This window comes from Eptesicus fuscus, chromosome 18 (genome assembly GCF_027574615.1).
Source record: "Eptesicus fuscus isolate TK198812 chromosome 18, DD_ASM_mEF_20220401, whole genome shotgun sequence".
Taxonomy (NCBI): Eukaryota; Metazoa; Chordata; class Mammalia; order Chiroptera; family Vespertilionidae; genus Eptesicus; species Eptesicus fuscus.
In genome coordinates, this window is record NC_072490.1 from 1,285,632 (window position 1) to 1,300,980 (window position 15,349).

General features: G+C 43.7%; 1 protein-coding gene and 1 pseudogene across 7 annotated transcripts in view; both read left to right on the plus strand.

Moving 5' to 3' along the window:
• ARIH2 (ariadne RBR E3 ubiquitin protein ligase 2) overlaps positions 1-15,349 on the plus strand; it is a 49,308-nt gene that overhangs the window by 4,799 nt on the left and 29,160 nt on the right. For 5 of the 7 annotated variants that reach the window (XR_008554498.1, XM_008155826.3, XM_054708119.1 and 2 more), the window contains exons 2-3: positions 1,506-1,567; positions 3,147-3,492. Coding sequence is in view for 5 of the 7 variants with exons in the window: in XM_008155826.3 (XP_008154048.1) it covers positions 3,244-3,492 (249 nt within the window). In the remaining 2 variants the exon portion in view is untranslated. Of the gene's footprint in view, positions 1-1,505; positions 1,568-3,146; positions 3,493-15,349 lie in introns of those variants that run through there. The other 2 variants (XM_028133511.2, XM_054708122.1) reach the window with 2 other exon arrangements.
• Positions 6,439-6,561, plus strand: LOC114228653 (small nucleolar RNA SNORA42/SNORA80 family; annotated as a pseudogene).

Genomic DNA, 15,349 nt, shown 5'->3' on the forward strand with positions numbered 1-15,349 from the left:
ACATGGTGCTTAACGTGTTAATTAGACCTGCTTTCTGATGTAGCTAAACTTTTCCCAGCCCAGTGAAGCACCCCAACTTCTCTTTCAGGTAATTGTCAGCAACACAGCAATAAATATCAACATAAAGCAGATTATTATTATTATTATTATTAGGTTGCAGGGAGAACAAAGGGTAAAATATTTAACTGCAGCAGTGTTTGACTATATTCTGCGCTGTGAGAAAACCTGAAGTCATTTTCAGGGTCCACCATTTCTTCTTTTCAGTCGGGTCAAGTTTCTAAACTTTCTAAATCTTCATTTTCCAGCTAATGAAATGAAAATAGGATTCTACTGAGTCACATATCGACCTTCTCCAGGAGTTCTGAGAGGATCAAATGAGATGAGGCACAGGAAAACGCTTCACAGATATTTGGTTAAAGTGTAAAATGTTTCCACCTGGCTATAAAGCAAGTTGTGTTCCTGGGCTGAAGAAACTCCAAGGAGGCTAGTCGCTAGGGAGAGGAAGCCGGGTGTTGCTACGTGACATCATTACCTGGTGTCCACAGTGACTGTTTGCAGGCTGGACTGGGCTGTGGGCCGCATTTTGTGCCATGGAGTCTCGGCAGCGTTGGCTGCGATTTGGTGGGCTGTCGCTCAGGGTGGTGGTGGGGCCTGTGTCCCACTTGGGGGAAGCCGAGTATTGCTTTGCCAGCACCAGGTCTGTGGTGCTGTTTCTCTGTAAATGGCCAGTGTGCATCACGGCAGCTCCTGCGTTGAGCGTCTGCCCCCTGGTGGTCAGTGCATTATAGCAACTGGTCGGATGGACACTTAGCATATTAGCCTTTTTTATATATAGGTTACTATAATAAAGTAAGCTAGAGAAAAGAAAATTATAAGGAAGAGAACACATATTTACAGTATTTATTGAAAAACTCCATATAAGTGGGCCTGTGCAGTTCAGACTCATATTCAAGTGTCAGCTGTAATTTCATAGTTACTCTGGTCCCTTGCTGCTTATCCTTTTAAATGTCTTTACTTTTAATTTTTTTAAGCTGGCTTTTTTTAACTTTAATTGATTTTTTTACAGAGAGGAAGGGAGAGAGATAGAGAGTCAGAAACATCGATGTGAGAGAAACATTGATCAGCTGCCTCCTGCACAGATGTGCCCGCAACCAAGGTACATGCCCCTGACCGGAATTGAACCTGGGACCCTTCAGTCCGCAGGCCGACGCTCTATCCACTGAGCCAAACCGGTTTCGGCTACTTTTAATTTTTTAAAAGTATTTTTGTTGATTTCAGAGGAAGGGAGAGAGATAGAAACATCAATGATGAGAGAGAATCATTGATCGACTACCTCCTGCATGTCCCTGACTGGAATTGAACCTGGCACCCTTCAGTCCGCATGCCAGTGATCTATCCACTGAGCCAAACCAGCCAGGGCTAAAATCTTTGCTTTTTAAAAATAAATTTGCAAAAGTAGGGTATCATTTTAAAAATATATAAATAGAATTCTCTTTTCATTTTAGATGGAAATTATATGACAGAATATTTGGGTAACATCTTCCTGAAAGATCTTCGAGGACTACAGGTATTTTTAATTTAGAAATTAACTTTTCTTCTAAAGGAAAAATGCCATAGTTAGGTTCAGTTGTGAATTGGTGGTTCTGCCATATAAACCAGTTTGTTAAAAGTGAAATTGCAAGTATCCTATTTATTGTCCTCTTGTGATTTTTAAAAATTGGGCATTTATAGTTAATATCAAACAGATTCATTGATTTTTTAAAATTTATTTTATCATTAAAACATGGCTCTAACCTTTAGACTGCTTACATATTTATATGTATTCTAAATCTTTGTTTTAATTATGTTTTTTTAAGAGAAATTGTCTACTTCAAATAGCCTTTACATTTGTATTTAATCCAGATTTTGTTGTGTAAATTATTTACATACTATTCAATTCAAATGCTCTTGCATTTTAATGTTCTATTAATTTTTAGATGTAAGTCATTATTTGATTCTGTTCTTTGCAAATGATCACTTGAAATAGTACTTGTGCAGAGAAGTTAACGGGTATTTGCCAAAATCTTCTTTGAGTTGAAGTTAGTACTTGTGATTATTTTGCTTTCTCAACTAGTGTTCTCTGTTCCTTTATATGTAATTGAGTAACGTTCTGATCTGAGAGGGTTTTTCAGTAGCTGTTTTCATTTGAACTCTTCACCCTAAATGGATTCTGGTTTTCCCTAGCCTTGATCCTGCTAAGACAAGAATACCCATAGTTTTCCTTCTCTGTTAGGCCAGTTTCTTTTCCTCTAAGTACTGTTTTTAAAAGATCAGTAAAACACTTTCAGACTGAGTCAGGCCCTGGCCTGTGTGGTTCAGTTGGTTGGGAATTGTCCTGTGTACTGAAAGGTTGCCAGTTCGATTCTGGTCAGGGCACATGCCTGGGTGTCAGGCTTGATCCCTGGTAGGGGGAGTGAAGGAGGCAGCCGATCCATGTTTTGCTCTCACATCCATGTTTCTCTCTCTCTTTCTTTCTCTCTCTAAAAAAATAAATGAATAAAATAATAATAAAATAAATCTTTAAAAAAAAAAGACTGAGTCAGTTAACTTCGCTGACTAGAGGAGGGTGTTGAAGAGCTATGTGGCTTTTATTTTCCTATTCTGTCTATGCACCTGCTTTCCAGATATCTGAGAGCGATGTCTATGAAAAAGTCACATCCTTTCCCTCGTTTTATACTTGGAACTGTCCCTGTTTGTGTGCTGTCTGTGCCGCCACTCCGTGGGCATGACCAGCAGCGAGGTTTTAAGCTGTGGTAGTTCAGCCTGTGAACTTGCTTCCCCTGTGGGCAGCTGTGGGGTGTGTGTCTCAGAGACTGGCAGGAAGGACGACCCATGGGAATGTGACAGAGCAGACAGCCTGACTCTTCCATGCCAGGCCCTTCACGGGAAGTACCATTGTCAGCCACCTCTGCCTCTCCAGGAAAGGTTTCCCTGGGATATGCTTGGGCAGGGAGGTGATGTTGAGATTACCTGTGAGAGACCAGAGTTGGGAATAAGTTATAGTGGGGTAGGGTCAGGGCTATGCCATTTTGATTCTTGAATGACTTCTGTTACAACTTCTCACAGTGAAAATAAGTAACACACATTTTTTTCTTTTTCTTCCTTAGAAGACAAAAACACTAATGCATTTGAGAAAGTGGTAAAGTTGGGGGGGGAGGGGAAAAAACCCTGCTTTCCTGATTTGCAACTTGGCTGGATGCTAAGATGTCGGTGGACATGAATAGCCAGGGGTCTGACAGCAATGAAGAGGACTATGACCCAAATTGTGAAGAAGAGGAAGAGGACGAGGACCCTGGGGACATAGAGGACTATTACGTGGGAGTAGCCAGCGATGTGGAGCAGCAGGGGGCCGATGCCTTTGATCCTGAGGAGTACCAGTTCACCTGCTTGACCTACAAGGAGTCCGAGGGCGCTCTCAATGAGCACATGACCAGCCTAGCCTCTGTCCTCAAGGTGAGCAGTGCTGTCAGTTCCACGTGTAATCCTGCCCCCCTCCAATTAAAGCTAAACATGAACTGTTGTTAACTAACTTTTCCTTCAGGCCGATGGGATGGCTCTGTAGCTTGAAGCCAAATTTGAGTATATGTTGCATCATTTGGACACATTTTTGATGCATTTACTTTGTTTTCTGGTATATGCATATCTAAGACCCTCAGATTCTCAGACTGCTAAGAATTACAAAGGAGGGGTGGGATGGATTCAAGAAAGATAGACCAGAAATATATAGAAGCAGAATTGCACAGATAACACTTGCTTAAGAAAGTGAGTCTTATGAAACTTTATTGGGTAAAGTCTGATAAGCATCAGAATCACCATCTTCTACACAACCATGTGTGAGTGACTGGTAAATGTTTGCCCTAAGCAGTCAGTGCCTCTGGGCTGATGATCTCGTTTGCTCCGTACACTGCTGACTAGTCTAATGCTGGGAGAACAAAGTAAGTTCTCACAGCTGGTATTGCACGGATTTGAGGGGGTTGTTAATACGGAAATTTTAAGGAATTAACAAAGTTGGTTATTCCAGCAAGAATCTTATTTTTAACACTTAACTAGCATACTTTTCTCTTTCTCTAAATTTTCATTGGTTTTAGAGAGGAAGGAAGGAAGAGAGACAGAGAGAAATATCAATCGGTTACCTCCCATACATGCCCGTACTCGCCCCGTATGCGCCCCAACTGGGGATGGAGCCCAAAACCTAGCTATATGCCCTGACTGGGATGCACACGCAGCCTCCTGGTGCCTGGGATGATGCTCCAACCAACTGAGCCTCCGGCGAGGGTGCATACTGTTCAGCGTCTTGCCCCTCAGCCAGTTCTTGTCCTCACTGTGTATTTTGTCGTAGGTAATACTGCACTCTCACGTAGAACACCGTGCACCATTTTTACGGTCCTGTAGACAATTTCCCAGCTTCTTTCTTTCCCTTATTGTGTTGCCCACTATGTGAAAATGGGGACATTTTTCTTATTTTACTGTTTTCACTGACTCTCTTTGGAACTATTATATGGACTTGGTTGTGTGCTCGAGGTTGAAGTCAAAGGTACATTGGCTTGATTTCAGCCCAATAATCTTCTGTTAGTATTGGTAAATGGAATTAACTGAGGTGTGCTGTGTATGATTTCTGTAATAGTTTTCCAGTTTAGGGATTTTTTCCCCAAGGTGGTCAGCAAAGCCTAATAATACCTTGGATTTAGATACTCAGGGGTTTATAAGCAACTAGCTACAAGCTGAATGCTAGACTTTTTGTGTGACTCATTCGTTAAAGTGATTGCCGACTTTCTCTCTGTGCTCAGCAGAACTCGGGAGAATGGAGACCATAGAAGCCCTGGGTTTGGGATTTCTGCACCATAGCTCTAGCACAGCTGCTGGGACTCTGCTTCTAGAGGGCATCGCCCTGGGAGAAAGGAGGATCGGGTTTCTTTCCTCCTCACCCTGCACACCTCTCCCTGTCTGGTCAGCTAGCTGCTTTTGCTTTAATCATATTGTCAGGTTACACACAGCGTTGGTATTTACAATTAGAAAAGGAATTGTGTGTGACTGTGAGTGGTCCAGTATCACTGGACTGAGTTCATCAGAATCTTTCCATCTGGGCATAGGAATTCTGTGTGCAAGCCCTGCCAGTGACAGCTAGCTGAGGGGCCCAGGCACCTCTCTTTCCATCTTTGTGTGTGTGTGTGGGGGGGGGGGGGGGTTAAAATACATGTAACGTAAAATTTATCACTTGACACTCTCCCTTGTTAGGTGACATATGGCCAGCCCTCTGCAAAACCCTTTCCCCCTAGAAAGCTCGCCTGACCTTGTAGGACCCTCCGGGCTTGTGCTTCCTCTGAGCGAGCTGGTTAAGAAGCCCTGGAACACAGTGGTGGGGCGCTCCGTTGGTCTGTGCCCCGACGGTGCAGCCCCTTGTGTGAGGTCATACACTGCCGTCTCCTGGCTGCTTTGTGTTGTTTTACACATATTTTTGCATGGTCTCTCCAACTAGATTGTTACTTCCTGGAGGGCAGGGACCGCTTTGCATATTATCGCCCCCATCCTTCCTGTCAGTATTTCATCCATAGTAGGTATTAAATAATTTCTTGGATACTTGTGGGTTTTGTCAGCTGTTGAGGACAGCTGCTGATGCTATTGGTGTGAGTTAGATTACCTAGACCCTGCTGGACATCCTTGTCTAATGTCATGAAAGGCATATTCTGGCCCTCAAGGTCATGAAAATAAGGAAAAAGAACTTAGAATGGAGATGAAAGGATAAAAAGAGAGGAAGAAAGTTAAGACACAAGGAAAGAGTTCAAGAGAAAATGGGGCAGGCTCTAGCTGGTTTGGCTCAGTGGATAGGCCATTAGCCTGCGGACTGAAGGGCCCCAGATCCCATTCTGGTCAAGGGCACAGGCCCAGGTTGCACCTGGGTCCCCAGTAGGGGGCGTGCAGGAAGCAGCCAGTCAATGATTCCCTCTTGTCATTGATGTTTCTACCTCTCTCCCTTTCCCTTCTTTGAAAAAAAAAAAAAAAAAAAAAAAATTAAAAAAAGATCCTCTCTCATCATTGATGTTTCTATCTCTCCCTCTTCCTTCCTCTCTGAAATCAAAATATATCTACACACACACACACACACACACACACACACACACACACACATATATATGTATTTTTTTTTTTTTTAGGAGAAAATGGGGCACAAAGGAAAGTAATCCATGGAAGGTAGATGATGCTAGAACATAGGTTTCCCCCATCCTGGACTTCACCGAGGCGCATGTTCAGACCACTTTCTCTCTGGGGCTGGGCCACGAGGGGCCTGGCTCTTCTGGTGGCTTGGCTGCCCATGAAGGACGCAGTGATGTGCTAAGTGGTTTGGGGATTTGACCCAAGAGGCCAGGCAGAAATTGCATGTTTACTAATAAAGGAGATGCATGGGCTTGGGTGAATGGCAGGCCCGTCCCCGGGTCTCATGCCCCAGCGCAGAGCAGGTCGTGGCCTTGAACCATGCCCAGCCTCTGCCCGTAGGTTGCAGGCCCTGAAATGGGTTACACGGTGGAAAAGAGAAAGAAAGAAGGAATCACACGTAATCTTCCTCTCAGGCTGGCTGAAAACTAGCCTTCTTATTTTTATGATGAGTATTTTTGAGACAGAAGGGAATACTTTTAAGTGTTGAGGTGACAATGGTGTTCACAGGTGTTCTGGCTGCTGTAGCTCCCCTGCTGCACGTCTGTCTGGAGATCATGACTGATTTCCCCCTGGGTCATGGCACTGTACAACTCCGTGACACACAGGTCTTCCTTCTTTCACAGGTTCAGGTGCTGTTGGGGCCAGTAGGGAGTGTCACGTGTGGCGTTGAACATTACAGTTTGGGAAGAGCTGCCTGTGAACAAAAGCTATTAACTTTGAGGCGTGGCTTCAATTTGTCACTGTTGTTCAGGTCTGTGTGACTCCTTTTGTGTGTCTGGCAGTTGCCTATGCGTGCGCCATCGTCCAGCATAAAGTTCAGCCTTTTACTGCCTTTTGGGATTGGATGTCTCTTAAGTAGAAAACCCCAACTGTCTGACACACTGAGCTTTTGGTTTAGTGCGGACCTCGGGTGGGAGGATAACTTCCTGTGTGTGTTCTGGACTAGTCCATGAGTAACATCATTAATTGAGAAAGGAAAGCGGCAGGAAATCAGACCAAGGACTGAGGCTGGACAACAGAGAACATGCTTATCTGTTATTGAGGGGAGACTGCTGTTCCCATCGTGGAAAGGAGCTCATCGTACACCAGTGTAATGGAGATGTGATGATTGCCCGTGGAGTGTAGTAGGAGGGAGGAAAATCTCGGACAAATATTCTAAGCCGTCATATATGAGCTTTTAAAGAAAACAATGGAGGCCAGCCGGCGCGGCTCAGGGCTTGAGCGTCGACCTATGAACCAAGAAAACAATGTTACCTTTTTACCCACCACATTTATTTTTACATGAAACTTATACAAAGATTAGCTTATTGTTATTGTTATAGATGAGAGAGGCCCTTTTTAGTAATAACAGGCACTTAAAATACAATATGTGGAATAGTTAGCCGAGAAGAATTTTGTCCTTCGTTGAATCCTGTCAGTGCTGCTCCCTGAGCCTCCTGAGCCATTTGCTGTCAAGCTGCTCAGAGAGAGCCCGGTGGCTTTCCCTGGGATGGGCCCCTCCTCAGCAGCATGTCGGGGTGTGGGCAGAGAGGGGGGATGCTGTGCTGGGCCCCTCCCACTGCTTAAGAAGGGAGAAGAGCGACCTTACTCGGGGCTCGGGCTCCTGTGCAGTGACAGCTTTGTGTGGACAGGAAAACCTTGAAGGTGTGATCGGAGGGCAGTGCAGGTAACAAATGCAGACCCAGCGGTTTGAAAGCAGGAGGCTGGGGTGCGGGACGAAGACGCACAGGAATAAACTGGAAGGTGGTCGTGCCGTTGGTGTCTTTACCACCAAAAGAAAGGGACAGATGTTTTTAAACTCCTGACGCCAAACTGCCTGCTCTTCTCAAGTCTGGTATTCCCGGATAGGACGGGAGAATAAGCTGGTGACTTTGCGTGTTTTTACTACAGTTCCTGCTCTTTGAATTGCTGTGTGAACTGCAGTAGAACAGGGAAAATGGTCTCTAGAACACTATTCTGCCCCCTCTTACTTGGATTTGTTTTAGAATCTAGTGTTTGTTATTCAGCAAAATATGGCTGGGAAATGCCCTAAGATTCTTTTGTGGATCATCATTCCCCTTTGTGGGTGAATTATAACGAGTGTCAGGGCTTCTGACCCTTCAGTGCAGTCTCAATAGTCCCAATTTTAAATCCTGGTTTCGATGCATTTGTCACTTGTAACAAGCAATTGATGTTCTTGTTTATTTTTAATTTATTTTATTTTTAAAATATATTTTTATTGATACAGAGAGGAAGGGAGAGAGAGGGAGAGACAAACATCAGTGGTGAGAGGGAATCATTGATTGGCTGCCTTCTGCAGGGCCCCTACTGGGAATCGAGCCTTTAACCTAGGCACGTGCTCTGACCAGGAATTGAGCCATGACCTCCTGGTTCATAGGTTGGTGCTCAACCACTGAGCCGCACTGGCCGGGCTGTTTGTTTGTTTTGTAATAGATTTTTAGACAGAGAGAGGAAAGGAGAGAGAAACATCAATTTGTTGTTCGTCTTATTTATGCATTCACTGGTTGATTCTTGTACATGCCCTGACTGGGGATAAAACCCACTTGGCATATCAGGATGATGGTATAACAAACTGGGCTACCTAGCCAGGGTGAGCTATTGATGTTTTTAACACCAAGTACCTCTTTTTAGCCTTTCTCTTTAAGTGGCACCATGTTTTTTATATACTATCTGACAGTGACTTCCATTTATTTATTAAATTAACTTTTTCATACCCTGATTTAGCAGAATTTTAATACTTTCATTTATATAGTGATTAATTAACTAAGTAATGGTGTTTTTTTGTTACTACTTACGGGAAAGTGTCTTTAAGCTGGGCATAGTAACACTGTTTATGTGGTGAGCAGCCATCTGATTTCTATTTTTATGACTTGATGTCAGGTTTCTTTGCATGCCTGTATCTTAGAATCTAAATGAAATTGCTGTGTTCCAAATTGTGGGTTGTTAGTGGGTGTGTTTATATACTCACGATGCTATAGTCTGGAAGCCGGGTGTGTTGTACTGATATATAACTTTATTTTTATAAGGGAGATGAGAAATGTCCAGAGTGACATTGAGAATTGCCTAAGTACACCTAGTGCTGGAGTTGTCCCTGTCTTGCCAGCTTACAGAGGTTATTGTCATCCCTGACTGTGTGTGCTCGCTGTGGACTTGGCACCACATACAGCCTGCTCACCGCCCTCCAGACAGAAAGCTCTTCATCAGCGTCAGGGCAGCTTTCCTCGTCTCTGTTGTGTGTTTACACCACCTTAGGGACCATGTCAACCGTGTGTAATCAAGGGATGATTCTAATCCACACTTGTGTTCTAGTCCTGGATTTATTGATATGTAAATGTTTTTGTTGATGTTACTGCAATATTAAAGAAAGAATATCGTTCTTAATTCCATTAACCTAAAATAAGTTTTTTTCCTTGTTTATTATCCTTCAGGTATTGTCCATATTCATACATAATATTACTGTGCTGCAGTTCATTCATTCAACCAATGTTATTGGCTACCAACTATGTGCCAGGCACTGGAAAAAGAGCTGTGAACAAAATAGATAAAAATCCCTATACGTGTCCACATTGCATTCTAGTAATCATTACGTACGTGTATTTTCATGTATATTTCAATATTTCCCAATTTTTTCTGCACTGTCATGGGTTACTGTAAGTGGCTGTATTGTGCACCATCTTACTCTTGAACCGTCCTTTTCTCAGGTTCCCCGCTGGGCATGCAGGTGCTGTTTCTGTGTCACGGCTGTGGGGATGGTTGTGTTGCGATGAGCGTGCTCATGGACTGGCCTTTGCTGCTGGGACTTGGCCAGGGCCTTGGCTAGTCCCTTTCTGCCGCTCAGTGTAACACGGCCTTGGGCAAGTCCTCAGCATCGTTACACTTCCGTTCTCTCATCTGTAGAGCAATGATGGTAATACCTTCTTCACAGCATTCAGTGAGATCATGCATGTCAAGCATCTAGCACATGAATGTTCAGGTAAATGGTTATGGTGGAGGCAGGGCAAGAGCAGAACAGCGGGAATGTTGTTTTCACATGCTCGCTCTGGCTCCTGCTCGGGATTGTGTGCTTTGAGTCGCAGAGGAGAAGCCACGTGGAGGAAGGGTCTAGATGGCGTGTTGCTGCTGCCTCTGCGTGAGCACGGAGTAGTTGGGCCGTGCACTTTGGGTTCTCTGGCCTTCATCGGAGCCTCTGGTGCCCTCCTTGACCCCCTAATAAGAGAAGTAAAAATTATGCAAAATGAATTTTGAATTGGGACCAGGAAGGAGATACAGGGACATATAGCCTGTCTGCTGTTCCTACATTTCTGGTTGACTACAGTGTGGTGTGTTTTGTGTGTGTGTGTGTGTGTGTGTGTGTGTGTGTGTGTGTTTACTTTGTCTTTGCCCCTATTGCTCTAGGAAAAATTTAAAGGATTTTAGATTTTTCTGCCCAAAAGAGGGAAGATTTGAGAAGGGCACAGAGTGAGGCAGCAGGTTATGTTGCTCCTTCTGAAATGTGTGCTCTGTGTCTTGATTACTTAGACTGACATGAATTGTCAGAATTTGTAGCTTATGTTGTGTTCCCTTGTCTTTGAACTATCACAAACCTTTATAAACATGAAATGTTTTTCTGTGAGAATCACAAGTTTACCAACCATAAAGAGGAAAATACAGGCAGGATGAGTGAGAGGTTTGTTTGAATATTTTAACAGGAGAACAAAGCTGTTCTTATAATACTGAACAAAGAGTGGTCCCTGTATCTGGGAAAAATGTTCTCTTTGACTTGAATGCTGTCTCTTTTCTGGCCAGTTCTTGCTCTACCCACTTTCATTTATCCCTTATTTTAGACTTTTACCAGTCTCTTCAGTGCTCTCACAGTCATTTTCCAAGTCTGTATTTAGCTTTGCATCCTTTTACAAGAAATAGCTCCAATGCTATTAAACTTCGCTTCCAGATTCTCTCTGCTAATTGGTGGTGATACCACCATTCACCAAGCTGTAAACTGAAGATTTACCCTTGACTGCTTCTACCATGAAGCCCTCCCTGATCCCCAGGCAGAGTCCGACACTCTTGTCTCTGTACCACTGTGTGCATGTTTTTGGTATGTACTTGAATTAATTGCAAATTAGTTGTTTGTAAACCAGGGCTTGAAATCTTTGAGATAGAGGTCTACATTTTCCTCTTGGCATATAGCACCTAGCAGAAATGTCTGGTTATATTTTGTTCTTACTAAGTGTTGTTTATTGTTGATCTGTGTAAACCCAGTCAATAAATGCAAAAGTTGAGAATTAACCCCAGAACTCTATTTCTGCATGCTCCCATTTGTAAATAGAGGGCATGCTTGTCAAAGGGCTTCATGAAGGGAGCTGACCTCTAAGGAGAGCTAGGATATACTGGTACCTGCTGGACGTGTGGTTCCCAGCTTGGGGTGCACGTCAGAATTCTTCTTGGCAATTCTGATACTTGATGCAGATGTGATGACAGTCGCTTCAGAGGCGAGGCCAGGTGTTTTACATTATACTCACGGGGACGTGCAGGAAATGGGTGCAGTGATGCAGTGTCCCCGTGAGGAAGGAGGAGGGCGTCCTTGCTTTGGCTGCGGAAAGGATGTGTCCAGCATTCAGAGGCACTGGCTTGTACCCACGTGGCAGTGGGTGTCTGCTGCCAGCTGTCAGGTGGGAGAGGTTTCCTGAGCATTTATGTCACTGATGCAGGTAAAAGTGGGTTCTTCATCCATGTTGATAATGAGTAGCACTACAAATGACTGACAGGACATGCGATCATAAACACAATGTGAATGTTGTAAAAGCTGTGAGTTTATGACACTGGAGTAGAGCAGGTCAGATCTTTTTTGCTTGCTTATTAACATTGGCTTCTGATTCAATGATTGGCTGCCCTCACCTGCCTTTGGCCTCCCTCCATTTGTTTTTACTTTCCTGGTATTCAAATGTCTGTGGCAGTTTTATTAATGTAAGAGCCCAAAACTGGAAACAACTCAAATATCCACAAACACGAATGGACAGGCAGTGGTATGCCTGTAGAACAACATGCTTCCCACCGGTGTAAAGAGAATGAACTGCTTGCATAAGCATCACGGATAGATCACAAAGTATACTGCATGCAGGAATTCAGAAGGAGCAAAGAGTAAACTATGATTTCAATTATATGAAACTCTAGAAAACGCCAACTAATCTATGGAAAGGAAAGTAAATCAGGGGTTACCTGGCGAGTTGGGGAAGGCAGGGAGAGAGAGAAAGATTATTAAAAAGCATGAGGTAGCCCTAACTGGTTTGGCTCAGTGGATAGAGCGTCGGCCTGCGGACTGAAAGGTCCCAGGTTCGATTCCAGGTCAAGGGCATGTACCTTGGTTGCAGGCACATCCCCAGTGGGGGGTGTGCATGAGGCAGCTGATCGATGTTTCTCTCTCATCGATGTTTCTAACTCTCTATCCCTCTCCCTTCCTCTCTGTAAAAAATCAATAAAATACATTAAAAAATAATAAAATAAAGAGCATGAGGTAGCCCTAGCCAGTTTGGCTCAGTGGATAGAGCATCAGCTTGCGGACTGAAGGTTCCCAGGTTCGGTTCTGGTCAAGGGCACATGCCTGGGTTGCGAGCTCAATCCCCAGTAGAGGGTTTTGCAGGGAGCAGCCAATCAGTGATTCTCATCATTGATGTTTCTATCTCTCTCTCCCTCTCCCTTCCTCTCTAAAGTCAATAAAAATATATTTTTAAATGTGAACTTAGTTAAGGATATAAAATGCAAATTCTTTAAAAAAAGAAAAGAGCATGAGGTAAATACGGGGTGCTCCTCCATTTTTAAATATGATGAAAAGGAAAGGAAAGGCATAGACATGTTACTAACCACAATAACAAAGAGATCAGGCTGTGGGCACGTCATTGCACAGATGACGGCCAGTGTGTCCGACATCTTTGAAGGGGCTGTGGGCTCTGCTATATAGGACTGACCAAGGCTAGAAGAGAGACGTGTGCTGCAAGTGGGGGATTCATTAATGTCTGTATGTAGGACAGTCAGCTCAGCCCCCGCTTTGTGGGCACAATGATCTCCTTATTTTTATAGAATAGAACCACCAGGGAGAAATAGGGCCCTTGAGTGTGTGAGATTTGGCTGACCTCATTGGTCATTTGGAGGGTTCTTGAGTAATAGCTGTCCCTGATGGGTCACTCTAAAGAAAAGTCCGCTCACAGACTCTGTCCCTGTACTAGTATACAGAGTTAGGCTCGTTTTCCTGACACACACAGCCGCCCCTGCCTTTTAAAATTGTAATATTCACTTAAAACTAACCATTTCAAAGTATACAATTCAGTGACATTTAGTACATTCACAGTGTGGTGCAGCCATCATCTTGATCTAGTTCAGTGGTCGGCAAACTCATTAGTCACAGAGCCAAATATCAACAGTACAACGATTGACATTTCTTTAGAGAGCCAAAGTTTTTAAACTTCTAACGCCACTTCTTCAAAATAGACTCGCCCAAGCCATTGTATTTTGTGGAAGAGCCACACTCAAGGGGCCAAAGAGCTGCATGTGGCTCGCGAGCCGCAGTTTGCCGACCATGGATCTAGTTCTAATATCCCAAAAGGAAGCCTGGTACCCATTAAGCATTTACTCTCCACTCCCCGCAACCCCTGGCAACCACGAATCTGCTTTGTTTCTGTGGATTTACTTACTTTCTATACGTCACATAAATCATGCGACACACGGCCTTTTGTGTCTGGTTGCTTTAACAGCATTATGTTTTTGAGGTTTATCCACGTTGTAGTGTGTGTCAGTATTTCATTCTTTTTTTGGTGACCCTTAGTTTGTTTTTGTTTGTTTGTTTTTAATGTGAACGGCTAATCAGGAATCACTAGACATTGAGGAAAATTGCAAAATGAAAGAAACAGAAAAATTGACCTTAGCTGAAACAGACCATTAGATAATTTTACTTGTTTTTAAGAGCATACTATTTAGTATTCTCCCAATATATTCAAGAAGATGTGGCATCTATAAAACTATAACATGCCATCAAGAAAAAACAATTAAAATAAAAAGAGCTTGTGAAGATGAATTATGGGCTTGCCAAGTTAAAAAAAATTCTGTAGATAGATCAGAAGATAAATCAAGAAAATCTCTCAAAATACAGCCAAAATAACAGGCAAATAATGTGTGGGGGGAAAAGACATAGAGGATCAATCTAGAGATCCAGCATCTACTAGAATTTACGGGAAGTGAGAACCAGGAATTGCAAGGAGGAGAACACTGAAAACTGTAAGAAGAAGGACACTTCCAGGTGCTGAAGAAAAGAGCAGCCTGTATTGGAAGGGTCTGTCCATGGCCCAGAGAATGCAGACCTGCTGCTAGAATTGTCACTGAGATGCTGCAGAGAACTAGGACGGACAGAAAACCCGGAAAGTTCCCATAAAGACCTGAGAACCAGAGGGCGCAGCACGGTGACAACCAAAGACAGCCCCGCAGCGTCTTCACGGGAGTGAGTAAAGAGTAAAGGGGGCCGAAACCGGTTTGGCTCAGTGGATAGAGCGTCGGCCTGCGGACTCAAGGGTCCCAGGTTCGATTCCGGTCAAGGGCATGTACCTTGGTTGCGGGCACATCCCCGGTGGGAGGTGTGCAGGAGGCAGCTGATCGATGTTTCTCTCTCATCGATGTTTCTGACTCTCTATCCCTCTCTCTTCCTCTCTGTAGAAAAATCAATAAAATATATTAAAAAAAAAAAAAAGAGTAAAGGGGTTTCGAACCTAGAACTCTGTCATTGCAAAGTAAGCTCATCTTCAGACATCGAGGACTTTCGATATTTCCGTCCCTTTGAACTGTTCTGATGTATTTACTTACAGATGAAAATTTAAAGAGGAAAATAAAGATTCAAGAAGTGGTTGAACTAATCTAGTAGTCGACTGAAAAGTCTCATGACGCTGCCTGTACCCCAGGCGTGCAGAGGAGCCCACATTTGAGCAGAATTTTGGTGGGATCCACGGAAAGCCTCTTCAGGAACACGAGTGGGGTAGGTTCCAGGCAGTAAGAACGAAGCAGCTGGAAGATGGTTGGGATACGGTGAAGAAACCACAGAACTCTTTTCAAGGGACGAGGGAATTAGAATTTCCATACAAGGCAGAAAAACTGCACACGGAAAGTCATGAGGCAGATGTAAGCAAACACACAAGTG